Source organism: Bufo bufo, chromosome 4, assembly GCF_905171765.1.
Source record: "Bufo bufo chromosome 4, aBufBuf1.1, whole genome shotgun sequence".
NCBI classification, from domain to species: domain Eukaryota; kingdom Metazoa; phylum Chordata; class Amphibia; order Anura; family Bufonidae; genus Bufo; species Bufo bufo.
The window spans coordinates 624,560,104-624,573,068 of record NC_053392.1 but is presented as its reverse complement, the minus strand read 5'-3'; the positions used below and the strand labels follow the sequence as shown (position 1 = coordinate 624,573,068).

At 51.8% G+C, this 12,965-nt stretch overlaps 1 protein-coding gene across 4 annotated transcripts in view; it reads right to left on the bottom strand.

Annotated features, from left to right (window-relative positions):
• Nucleotides 1-12,965, bottom strand: part of KIF6 (kinesin family member 6) — a 180,154-nt gene that overhangs the window by 75,103 nt on the left and 92,086 nt on the right. For all 4 annotated transcript variants that reach the window (XM_040430763.1, XM_040430765.1, XM_040430764.1 and 1 more), the window contains 2 exons: nucleotides 11,599-11,701; nucleotides 4,753-4,808 (listed from right to left, as the gene is read on the bottom strand). In XM_040430763.1, the coding sequence (XP_040286697.1) occupies nucleotides 4,753-4,808; nucleotides 11,599-11,701 (159 nt within the window). The remainder of the gene's footprint in view (nucleotides 1-4,752; nucleotides 4,809-11,598; nucleotides 11,702-12,965) is intronic.

Sequence of the window (12,965 nt, the reverse complement as noted above, 5' to 3'; positions counted from 1 at the left end):
GAGCTCCCTCTAGTGGTGGCTGTATATATCTGTATGCAGTAATCTCCTGAGCTTCCTCTAGTGGTGGCTGTATATATCTATATTCAGTAATCTCCTGAGCTCCCTCTAGTGGTGGCTGTATATATCTGTATGTAGTAATCTCCTGAGCTTCCTCTAGTGGTGGCTGTATATATCTGTACATAGTAATCTCCTGAGCTCCCTCTAGTGGTGACTGCATATATCTATATGCAGTAATCTCCTGAGCTCCCTCTAGTGGTGGCTGTATATATCTGTATGTACTAATCTCCTGAGCTCCCCCTAGTGGTGGCTGTATATATCTGTATGTAGTAATCTCCTGAGCTCCCCCTAGTGGTGGCTGTATATATCTGTATGTACTAATCTCCTGAGCTCCCTCTAGTGGTGGCTGTATATATCTGTATGTAGTAATCTCCTGAGCTCCCTCTAGTGGTGGCTGTATATATCTGTATGTACTAATCCCCTGAGCTCCCTCTAGTGGTGGCTGTATATATCTGTATGTAGTAATCTCCTGAGCTCCCTCTAGTGGTGGCTGTATATATCTGTATATAGTAATCTCCTGAGCTCCCTCTAGTGGTAGCTGTATATATCTGTGTGCAGTAATCTCCTGAGCTCCCTCTAGTGGTGGCTGTATATATCTGTATGTAGTAATCTCCGGAGCTCCCTCTAGTGGTGGCTGTATATATCTGTATGTAGTAATCTCCTGAGCTCCCTCTAGTGGTGGCTGTATATATCTGTGTGCAGTAATCTCCTGAGCTCCCTCTAGTGGTGACTGTATATATCTGTATGTAGTAATCTCCTGACCTCCCCCTAGTGGTGGCTGTATATATCTGTATGTAGTAATCTCCTGAGCTCACTCTAGTGGTGGCTGTATATATCTGTATGCAGTAATCTCCTGACCTCTCTCTAGTGGTGGCTGTATATATCTGTATGTAGTAATCTCCTCAGCTCCCTCTAGTGGTGGCTGTATATATCTGTATGTAGTAATCTCCTGAGCTCCCTCTAATGGTGGCTGTATATATCTGTATGTAGTAATCTCCTGAGCTCCCCCTAGTGGTGGCTGTATATATCTGTATGTAGTAAACTCCTGAGCTCCCTCTAATGGTGGCTGTATATATCTGTATGTAGTAATCCCCTGAGCTCCCTCTAGTGGTGGCTGTATATATCTGTATGTAGTAAACTCCTGAGCTCCCTCTAGTGGTGGCTGTATATATCTGTATGTAGTAATCCCCTGAGCTCCCTCTAGTGGTGGCTGTATATATCTGTATGTAGTAAACTCCTGAGCTCCCTCTAGTGGTGGCTGTATATATCTGTATGTAGTAATCCCCTGAGCTCCCTCTAGTGGTGGCTGTATATATCTGTATGTAGTAATCTCCTGAGCTCCCTCTAGTGGTGGCTGTATATATCTGTATGTAGTAATCTCCTGAGCTCCCTCTAGTGCTGGCTGTATATATCTGTATGTAGTAATCTCCTGAGCTCCCTCTAGTGGTGGCTTTATATATCTGTATGTAGTAATCTCCTGAGCTCCTTCTAGTGGTGGCTGTATATATCTGGATGCAGTAATCTCCTGAGCTCCCTCTAGTGGTGGCTGTATATATCTGTATGTAGTAATCTCCTGAGCTCCCTCTAGCGGTGGCTGTATGTATCTGTATGCAGTAATCTCCTGAGCTCCCTCTAGTGGTCGGTGTATATATCTGTATGTAGTAATCTCCTGAGCTCCCTCTAGTGGTGGCTGTATATATCTGTATGTAGTAATCTCCTGAGCTCCCTCTAGTGGTGTCTGTATATATCTGTATGTAGTAATCTCCTGAGCTCCCTCTAGTGGTGGCTGTATATATCTGTATGTAGTAATCTCCTGAGCTCCCTCTAGTGGTGGCTGTATATATCTGTATGTAGTAATGTCCTGAGCTCCCTCTAGTGGTGGCTGTATATATCTGTATGTAGTAATCTCCTGAGCTCCCTCTAGTGGTGGCTGTATATATCTGTATGTAGTAATCTCCTGAGCTCCCTCTAGTGCTGGCGGTATATATATGTATGCAGTAATCTCCTGAGCTCCCTCATGTAACTCTATGTTCATACAGGGGATCTGGTACTTGGTATCCGAAAAACTGAGCCCTGATATAGAAGATAGAAATTCAGCATATCATTTTCACTGTAATTTGTGTTGGCAGCTTCTATGAAGCAATTTATAAGATGAGGTGACCCCACCTTTGTCTAGAGGGTACAGCTACCACCCAATGTGACAAAGGGCAGGAAACATTAATGAATGGGATGTAAACCGACTACTCGACTGGAGCCAAGGATTCTGACTCTCATCATTCACGGATTAGATAAACTGGGGCAGCACATATATTATATCTTCTCTTATAGCTATATATTTCCCTCTAGAGAGCAGCGATTCAGGCCTCTTGCCCGGCCGACCAGGACCCCGATTAGAAGTACACTGTGGTCCGACATCCAAAGTCATGCTTCATGGCTCCACGATGGGTCAGACAGCTACCTATAGGTGGCACTAGAGAGACAGTTTCTTCCTTCTGGAGGAGAGCTCTTTTCCATAATTTCTCCCCAGAAGCATTGCTTGTGCTCTGTAAGGAGAACCATTACCGGCCGAGAGCAGCTGTCCTGGTCAATGCTCTGCAGTTAGGTCCCATCCTCACAGCGGACTACATTTCTCAGCACATCCTGCTTCAAAGACTCCAAAAACCTGTATGCAATAAATGAGGACGGGGACACAGTCTGCGTGAAGCTCACCCTATGAGAACCAATATGGCCGATATCATGCAGCCTATTCCTCTCCCAGGTTTCTGGGGCACAAACAGCATATTAATTAAAGGGGTCGTCCAACCCATTGTCATACCCCGATTAGGCGATTCTGCATTAATATTGGGGGGCAAACAGCGCTTACAAGGAGTGTCAGGAGGACATTTCCTGCATTACACAGACAAACCATTAATGTGCATGGTCATTGTGTAATGCTTAGTTTCTCCTGTGGTGGCGCTGCAGGGAGACTGAACACTTACTGCCAGATTTCCCCATTGATTGGAGCGGTGTACTCTCCCCTACCTACACCACTTCCTCCCATGATACACTTCGGCGTGACGAGGCACCGGGTCAGATTAAATGGGCCCCTGACGGACCCTCTTCCGACACATACAGGCCCTTCCGATTATTTTCTGGTGTCATAAAACAAAGCTCCAGATCTACAGCTTAATCCCAGCAATGTGAGACCTAATCCCCGGGACTAGCAGCGCATGCGGCCCCCTCATGTTGGATGCAGATCTGTCACCCGTATGTAGAGGTCCGTGCTCCTCACGTGCCATATATATATATCAGAGGGGGCGAGCCCTGAGCGCGCTCATCTCCCCCTAATTTATTGGGATCTAATTGGATAAACAATGTGCACGCACAGTCGCTGGCATCGGGGCGTGGTGACTAATGCACGCGGACGCCAGCTGGCTGCGCCATGGAACATTCTTCCTTTCATCACACGAGGACAAGAACTCCCAGATTCAGCACAATCATCCGGCATTTTTTATTTATTTTTTTTTTTTTATGGAAAAAGGAAAATTTTGCACTTTATATTCATTTCCCCTCTGAGAGCTAATTCGGGTCAATCCCCTCTACAGGAGGGTGGATAACTCCCAGCGGCCACTACAGAGGAGGAGGATTATACATCGCTGCTGGAGTCTGAAATAGACTGAACTCCACCTCCTGCGTCATCTGAGGCTACGGCTGCTGCTGCGTCCCCTATGCTTTACACTGCAGTTCTGCTTCTTCAGCCTGGCAGCAGTTGAATCGATCTTCCGATTCAATTTAGCTACTTGCTGTTATTAATTACATGCACGTGTCGCCATTTCTGCATATTTTCATCATAAAACTTTCCATACAAGTTATTTTTCAGCACATCTCACCTAATTAGATGGATATGAATGGGGGCGGCTTAACTCCCCCCTCTCCGACACAGGGAAGACAGGTCTGGGGGAGGGGGATCTTTAATCTCGCCACAGATTCTGCCTCTACACCGTTATACAGAGCTACAGGTCTGCTGCTTCCTCTTTTTTTTCTGACTTCGTTTTTACTGTAATTTCATCATTACATTGATGAACCAGGAGGCTCAGGATGAACAACAGCCTCTGCGTCAAGAAGCCTCAAGCTCTGGCGGTCTATACATTAACCCATGTGGCATCGGATGAGCAGAGGCCACAATGTAAGATGGGCCTGAAAGATGTGACCCAGCTTTCCATTGCTTCAGAAATCTGCAAGGTTCAGGTCAATTCACACGCGGCAGATTTTCTGCTGCAAACATTTCCGTCACCAGCATGGGGAAATACTACATGGTGTCTGCTGCATGTGAATCTCCCTTAGGCCCTGTGCACATGACCGTATTTTCTTTGCAGATAGGATGCGGACTGATTCATTCCAATGTGATCAGCATGTGCTATCCGCATGTCCGTTCTGCGGACAAGGATAGGCATTGTTACAGTGGATCCGCAAAAAAGCGGATGCAACACGGACGTTACACAGACATCAATCGTATTTTTTGCAGATTGTGTGAACGAGCCCTTATACAGAGCTGCTTTCCAACTGTTCTACCTGAGGACAAGTCGGTGAACCAGGAGGACCAGGATGAACAAAACAGCAAGTCACCATATAGCCTGGACCTAAAGGGAGTCAATGAAGCTGCACTGACCTAGACGTCGTGCGACCCCCTTCTGCTGCCGCCCCCCAGGTACTCACTGATCCGCTGTCTCACGTTATTCACTTCTTCTCCCAGGGATTTGGCTTCAGAGAATCTACAAGAGAACAGAAAGACCATCGGTCGGGATCCTGGAATTAGACATTGTTTTAGGATTTTATCGGAGAACCCATGAGTCAGTGGAGGGCATGGATCCACTCTATAGGGTGCTCACAGCGCCCCCTACTGATCGCCATCCAGCTGTCCACAGACCCTGACCGTGTGACCATCATGAGCAATTATTAAAGAGGAGCTCTCCCCTCTCCTGACATCTAGCGACTACTTCTATCCTCCAAGTAATAACAATTCTGGAGCGTCTATTCATATCTCTATGTTGTGCCGTTCCTCTATTATTCCTACTAGAAGCTTATGAGTAATAGATGCTCCGGAATGGTTACATGGGGAATGCATGTCACTATAAGGCCTCATGCACACGACCGTTTTCTTTTACGGTCTGCAAAAACGGGGTCCGTAGGTCCGTGATCCGTGACCGTTTTTTCGTCCGTGGGTCTTCCGTGATTTTTGGAGGATCCACGGACATGAAAAAAAATGCGCCGCACAGACCTGTCACTTACCAGTAGGAGGAGCTCCCGGCCGGACACAGACATCGCAGCCTCGCAGATAAGTATAATGCTTCTACAAATTGCTAAGTAACCATGGCAACCGGGACTGCAGTAGCGTCCTGGTTGCCATGGTTACCGATCGGAGCCCCAGCGATTAAACTGGGACTCCGATCGGTACTCTCCGCTGCCACCAATGATAGGGGGGAGATTTTAATTAGGAGGGGGAGGGAGGGCCCACTGGCCACCAACGAGTTAACTACAGGGGAGGGAGGGGGGCCGGCCGCACTGGACAACAAAGAGTTAACTACAGGGGAGGGAGGGGGGCCCACTGGCCACCAATGAGTTAACTACAGGGGAGGGAGGGGGGGCCCACTGGCCACCAATGAGTTAACTACAGGGGGGGGGGGGGGGGCCGGCCGCACTGGCCACCAATGAGTTAAAAACAGGGGGGGGGCCTGCCCCCTGCTGCCTGGCAGCACCTGCCAGGCAGCAGGGGGCAGTCATGTACACAGTTCTTTTAGTATATTCTAACCTGAAGCGTCCCCATCACCATGGGAACGCCTCTGTGTTAGAATATACTGTCGGATTTGAGTTTCACGATCTAACTCATAACCGACAGTATATTCTAACATAGAGGCGTTCCCATGGTGATGGGGACGCTTCAAGTTAAAATATACCATCGGATTGGAGAAAACTCAGATCCGATGGTATAAAAGGGACTCCTGACTTTACATTGAAAGTCAATGGGGATGGATCCGTTTGCAATTGCACCATATTGTGTCAACGTCAAACGGATCCGTCCACATTGACTTGCATTGTAATTCAGGACGGATCCGTTTGGCTCCGCACGGCCAGGCGGACACCAAAACGACTGTTTTTTCATGTCCGTGGATCCTCCAAAAATCAAGGAAGACCCACGGACGAAAAAACGGTCACGGATCACGGACCAACGGAACCCTGTTTTGCGGACCGTAAAAAAATACGGTTGTGTGCATGAGGCCTAACAGACATGTCAGGCGAGGCGACAGCTCCTCTTGAGGCACATTTGGGCTCTGCGCCCTGTTTTAAGATGGAGGGGTCAATCTCGCTCCCAATTTTGCCAACAGTTTCCGCCATTGCTGACACCCAGCGTCTGTAGTATTCTGGGGCCGAGATCACCACGCGCTTTACAGCAACAGTCGTCACGTTTTTTTTTTACATAAAGAAGCATTTTGAATGGAAAAATTTACAACTTTTTTTTTAACCTTTTTAAAATAACATTTTGACCTCTAGGGGGCTCAGTCACGAGTAGGGCCCAATCACAAGTCTGGACGGATGCCGCTGCGGGTGTTCGCTCATCATTTAGCTCCGTTCAATGGAACTAAGCAGCAAGCGGGTCAGCGGCGTTCACAGCGAACAGCCGAGGCAAGAAACGTGGCGGTTTCTGCTGTGGAGTACGTGGCGGAATTGACAGAGTTAAAAAGCCTTGTGAAGATATCGGTACAATGCGCTGCAATACTTCAGCCTGCCAATGACAGGATCCTCTTAGACCCTACCTCTGGCAGGATCTAATGGGTGTACCACGATGGCAGACATGGGGCCTTCATCAGGAGTGGCGGTGCCTCTGCAGCAAGGTGTGACTTGTCAGTGGAATGTCCCTTTAAGTAGCAGTACTATATACACACAGCACGGTTATGCCCAGAGCCAGACTAAAAGGGGTTATCCTGCGATAAAAAAAAAAACGGTGTATAAAAAAAAAAACGGTGTATAAAAAAAAAATAGTCCGGGCCCCTCACACTAAATATACTTACCTGGGTCCACGCTCCCTGCGCCGCTCCTGGTCCCTGCACGCGGATGAAAACAACCGTTGCAGGGGGGGGCAGCCAATGGCAGGCGGGGACGGGGACAAGACTACCTATTGGGTGTGTCCTTTTTACTGCAGCTCTCCCTATCACAGCTCAGGGTGTGTGTCCTTTCTTCTGCAGCTCTCCCTATCACAGCTCAGGGGGGTGTCCTTTCTTCTGCAGCTCTCCCTATCACAGCTCAGGGGGTGTGTCCTTTTTACTGCAGCTCTCCCTATCACAGCTCAGGGGGGGTGTCCTTTTTACTGCAGCTCTCCCTATCAAAGTTCAGGGTGTGTCCTTTCTTCTGCTGCTCTCCCTATCACAGCTTAGGGGATGTGTCCTTTCTGCTGCTGCTCTCCCTATCACAGCTTAGGGGATGTGTCCTTTCTGCTGCTGCTCTCCCTATCACAGCTTAGGGGATGTGTCCTTTCTGCTGCTGCTCTCCCTATCACAGCTTAGGGGATGTGTCCTTTCTGCTGCTGCTCTCCCTATCACAGCTTAGGGGATGTGTCCTTTCTGCTGCTGCTCTCCCTATTACAGCTTAGGGGATGTGTCCTTTCTGCTGCATCGCCGCTCGGGGGGGGGGGGGGGGGGGGGGGGGGGGAGTGTCCTATCTGCTGCAGCTCTCTCCCTGTAACTGTCACACTGTCACTGCTTTTAACACTCGGTATGGCTGATGGCAGTTGATAGATCGATCTGAGCACATGTGACCACCTCAGCGAGGTGGACAGAGAACTACGGAAAACAGCAGGTGGCGCTATACAGATAGATTGTACTGAATAACTCATTGGCTGTACTAAGTATTTAGACCCAGGTGCTGTAGAATATTTTTCTTGGTACTTCCCCTTTAAGGCTTCACCCTGAGAAGCGTGAACTTATGTGTGATCCCATAATCACCCTGCGGGGGGCAGCGTGTATTTACAGGGTTACATCACAGCAGTTTAATAAAGATTTATTTGCAAGAAAACTTTATATAAGGCGGAAGCCTCTGAGCTCAAGAGAAGAAACCTGACAACTGCAGCGATGTATGTGCGTCTCCATCAGAACGGGGCCCTATGGATGTAGCCGAGATGCGCCCCAGAAGCTTTCCTCGGCTGTGAGCTGGCCTAGGTCAGGATGGGTTTTAAGGATCTGTATGTAAACCCATGTGTTCCCATTCAGTGACAGCAAGCAGAGAAATTTGAAATAGGGAAGTAACACAAAGAACACTAGACAGTTACAGACAGAGTTTTCGGTTATAGAACGGCTCACAGGGTTTGTAAAAACCATGTAAACAGGAGAAAAACATTCAGTGACATCAAGCAGAGATCTGATAATGGTTCACAAGGTTTTCCAGTTTTACGACTTTCATGTGCTATGACTGTTCCAATGTAGTAGAGTTGTCTCTTACAATGAACTGTGTAAGTAAGGTGAAAACATTCACTGACAGCAAGCAGATATCTTGAGAATGGTGAGGAATAGAAACAAAAGGAATATTATAAAGCTGCAAGACAGTGCCTGAGCTCAATCTACAGAGGACTGGACATATGGCCGGGGCTGGCAGTGTATGTGAATGCGGCAGAAGAATGGGAACGTGGCGGTGCGGCACAGAATGGCACATGTGAGTCGAAGCTGTAGACACCTGAAGTCCAGAGTTCAGAAGAATCCTGAGAAGCTGTAGACACCTGAAGTCCAGAGTTCAGAAGAATCCTGGGAAGCTGTAGACACCTGAAGTCCAGTGCTCAGAAGAATCCCGGGAAGCTGTAGACACCTGAAGTCCAGTGCTCAGAAGAATCCTGGGAAGCTGTAGACACCTGAAGTCCAGAGTTCAGAAGAATCCTGGGAAGCTGTAGACACCTGAAGTCCAGAGTTCAGAAGAATCCCGGGAAGCTGTAGACACCTGAAGTCCAGTGGTCAGAAGAATCCTGGGAAGCTGTAGACACCTGAAGTCCAGTGGTCAGAAGAATCCTGGGAAGCTGTAGACACCTGAAGTCCAGAGTTCAGAAGAATCCCGGGAAGCTGTAGACACCTGAAGTCCAGTGCTCAGAAGAATCCTGGGAAGCTGTAGACACCTGAAGTCCAGTGCTCAGAAGAATCCTGGGAAGCTGTAGACACCTGAAGTCCAGTGGTCAGAAGAATCCCGAGAAGCTGTAGACACCTGAAGTCCAGAGCTCAGAAGAATCCTGGGAAGCTGTAGACACCTGAAGTCCAGTGGTCAGAAGAATCCCGAGAAGCTGTAGACACCTGAAGTCCAGTGGTCAGAAGAATCCTGAGAAGCTGTGTCTGGTTCTCAGGGGAATGAGCAGACGTCACAGTATTGTAGTCCTGAGTCACCTCCACGTTCTGCCCCCTGTGGCCTCCCCTGTGGCTTCACTCCGGGGTTAATCAGACAGGACTGTGATTCAGCGCAGCTCCCATGAGTCAACATCTCTGCGGTTCAGCCATGACTTTTATGTCCCACCAGGAGACACAAGCAGGCGTCAGTCCTCAGGTCTCCAGCTTCCTCTAATCACTTCCATCCACGACCAGCAAAGGAGAAGCTGCCATTATTGTAACTGCATTTTAGATGTGACCGGCGGTCCTACCACCTGACGGCTCCTACTGGCGGCCCAACCACCTGACGGCTCCTACTGGCGGCCCAACCAACCACCTGACGGCTCCTACTGGCGGCCCAACCAACCACCTGACGGCTCCTACTGGCGGCCCAACCAACCACCTGACGGCTCCTACTGGCGGCCCAACCACCTGACGGCTCCTACTGGCGGCCCAACCACCTGACGGCTCCTACTGGCGGCCCAACCAACCACCTGACGGCTCCTACTGGCGGCCCAACCAACCACCTGACGGCTCCTACTGGCGGCCCAACCAACCACCTGACGGCTCCTACGGGCGGCCCTACCACCTGACGGCTCCTACGGGCGGCCCTACCACCTGCCGGCTCCTACGGGCGGCCCTACCCCCTGACGGCTCCTACGGGCGGCCCTACCACCTGACGGCTCCTACGGGCGGCCCTACCACCTGACGGCTCCTACGGGCGGCCCTACCACCTGACGGCTCCTACGGGCGGCCCTCCTCTGTCCTCCGGCAGGCTCCTCTGTCCTCCGGCAGGCTCCTCTGTCCTCCGGCAGGCTCCTCTGTCCTCCGGCAGGCTCCTCTGTCCTCCGGCAGGCTCCTCTGTCCTCCGGCAGGCTCCTCTGTCCTCCGGCTGGCTCCTCTGTCCTCCGGCTGGCTCCTCTGTCCTCCGGCTGGCTCCTCTGTCCTTCGGCTGGCTCCTCTGTCCTCCGGCTGGTTCCTCTGTCCTCCGGCTGGCTCCTCTATCCTCCGGCAGGCTCCTCTGACCTCCGGTAGGCTCCTCTGACCTCCGGCAGGCTCCTCTGACCTCCTGCAGGCTCCTCTGACCTCCTGCAGGCTCCTCTGTCCTCCTGCAGGCTCCTCTGTCCTCCTGACGGCTCCTACTGGCGGCCCAACCAACCACCTGACGGCTCCTACTGGCGGCCCAACCAACCACCTGACGGCTCCTACTGGCGGCCCAACCAACCACCTGACGGCTCCTACTGGCGGCCCAACCACCTGACGGCTCCTACTGGCGGCCCAACCACCTGACGGCTCCTACTGGCGGCCCAACCAACCACCTGACGGCTCCTACTGGCGGCCCAACCAACCACCTGACGGCTCCTACTGGCGGCCCAACCAACCACCTGACGGCTCCTACGGGCGGCCCTACCACCTGACGGCTCCTACGGGCGGCCCTACCACCTGACGGCTCCTACGGGTGGCACTACCACCTGACGGCTCCTACGGGCGGCCCTACCACCTGACGGCTCCTACGGGCGGCCCTACCACCTGACGGCTCCTACGGGCGGCCCTACCACCTGACGGCTCCTACGGGCGGCCCTCCTCTGTCCTCCGGCAGGCTCCTCTGTCCTCCGGCTGGCTCCTCTGTCCTCCGGCTGGCTCCTCTGTCCTTCGGCTGGCTCCTCTGTCCTCCGGCTGGTTCCTCTGTCCTCCGGCTGGCTCCTCTATCCTCCGGCAGGCTCCTCTGACCTCCGGCAGGCTCCTCTGACCTCCTGCAGGCTCCTCTGACCTCCTGCAGGCTCCTCTGTCCTCCTGCAGGCTCCTCTGTCCTCCTGCAGGCTCCTCTGTCCTCCTGCAGGCTCCTCTGTCCTCCTTCAGACACTCCTGTCCTCCTCCAGGCTACTCTGTTCCCCTCCATAAGCCATACCTGACCTAACTGATCCCCCATTACTGCTGTTTGGTGATTCCATCCACTTTATGGTACATCTCGATATGCTGAAAAATGACAGGAAAGGTCCAGTTCAGCCCACCATTGTCTGTGGCGGTGAACTGCTTCAGCCAGTGATCTCACCAGCTTGGTAGTAGGAAACCAGCTTATGTACGTGGATACATGAAGCGAAAGCCTTATGGCCATGCTCTGCCCCATCACAGACCAGGCCCACCATCTCTACCAGCTCATGCCACCCACCTCTGTTTCAGCAATGCCTTGTTGTCTTCGATGCCGACTTTGTCTGGATAATCTCGTTTGAATATTTCAAATGCTTCTTGCCGACCGAGGGACATTTGTTCTGCTGAGGAGAGACATGGAAGAGGACACTAAATACAGTTATCACATGACAACACACTGTAACAAGCCCTCAGCATTGAGCAGTGCTGGTTTTCAGTCTCAAGATGCAAACCACGTGATTCTAGTCACTGACAGCAAGCTGAGATGTTGAAAATGATGGTGAATTGGAACATAAAGAATAATACAAATTTGTAATTATATAATTATGACTGGGTATTATATCTGAATGAGCAGCCTTGGCGGTGTGCGCAGAGGGTGAGATGAGCTGGATTTAGGGGTGCAGCATTCTCAGTAGAGCCGACCATCAAATATCACGGCGATCACCACAAAGGACAGGGATGAAACTTCCAATCAAAACACTCAGGACAATCACCCCCATCAGACGGAGCTGGCGTACAGTCACCCCCATCAGACGGAGCTGGCGTACAGTCACCCCCATCAGACGGAGCTGGTGTACAGTCACCCCCATCAGACGGAGCTGGCGTACAGTCACCCCCATCAGACAGAGCTGGCGTACAGTCACCCCCATCAGACGGAGCTGGCGTACAGTCACCCCCATCGGACGGAGCTGGCGTACAGTCACCCCCATCGGACGGAGCTGGCGTACAGTCACCCCCATCAGACGGAGCTGGCGTACAGTCACCCCCATCGGACGGAGCTGGCGTACAGTCACCCCCATCGGACGGAGCTGGCGTACAGTCACCCCCATCGGACGGAGCTGGCGTACAGTCACCCCCATCGGACGGAGCTGGCGTACAGTCACCCCCATCAGACGGAGCTGGCGTACAGTCACCCCCATCAGACGGAGCTGGCGTACAGTCACCCCCATCAGACGGAGCTGGCGTACAGTCACCCCCATCAGACGGAGCTGGCGTACAGTCACCCCCATCAGACGGAGCTGGCGTACAGTCACCCCCATCAGACGGAGCTGGCGTACAGTCACCCCCATCAGACGGAGCTGGCGTACAGTCACCCCCATCAGACGGAGCTGGCGTACAGTCACCCCCATCAGACGGAGCTGGCGTACAGTCACCCCCATCAGACGGAGCTGGCGTACAGTCACCCCCATCAGACGGAGCTGGCGTACAGTCACCCCCATCAGACGGAGCTGGCGTACAGTCACCCCCATCAGACGGAGCTGGCGTACAGTCACCCCCATCAGACGGAGCTGGCGTACAGTCACCCCCATCAGACGGAGCTGGCGTACAGTCACCCCCATCAGACGGAGCTGGCGTACAGTCACCCCCATCAGACGGAGCTGGCGTACA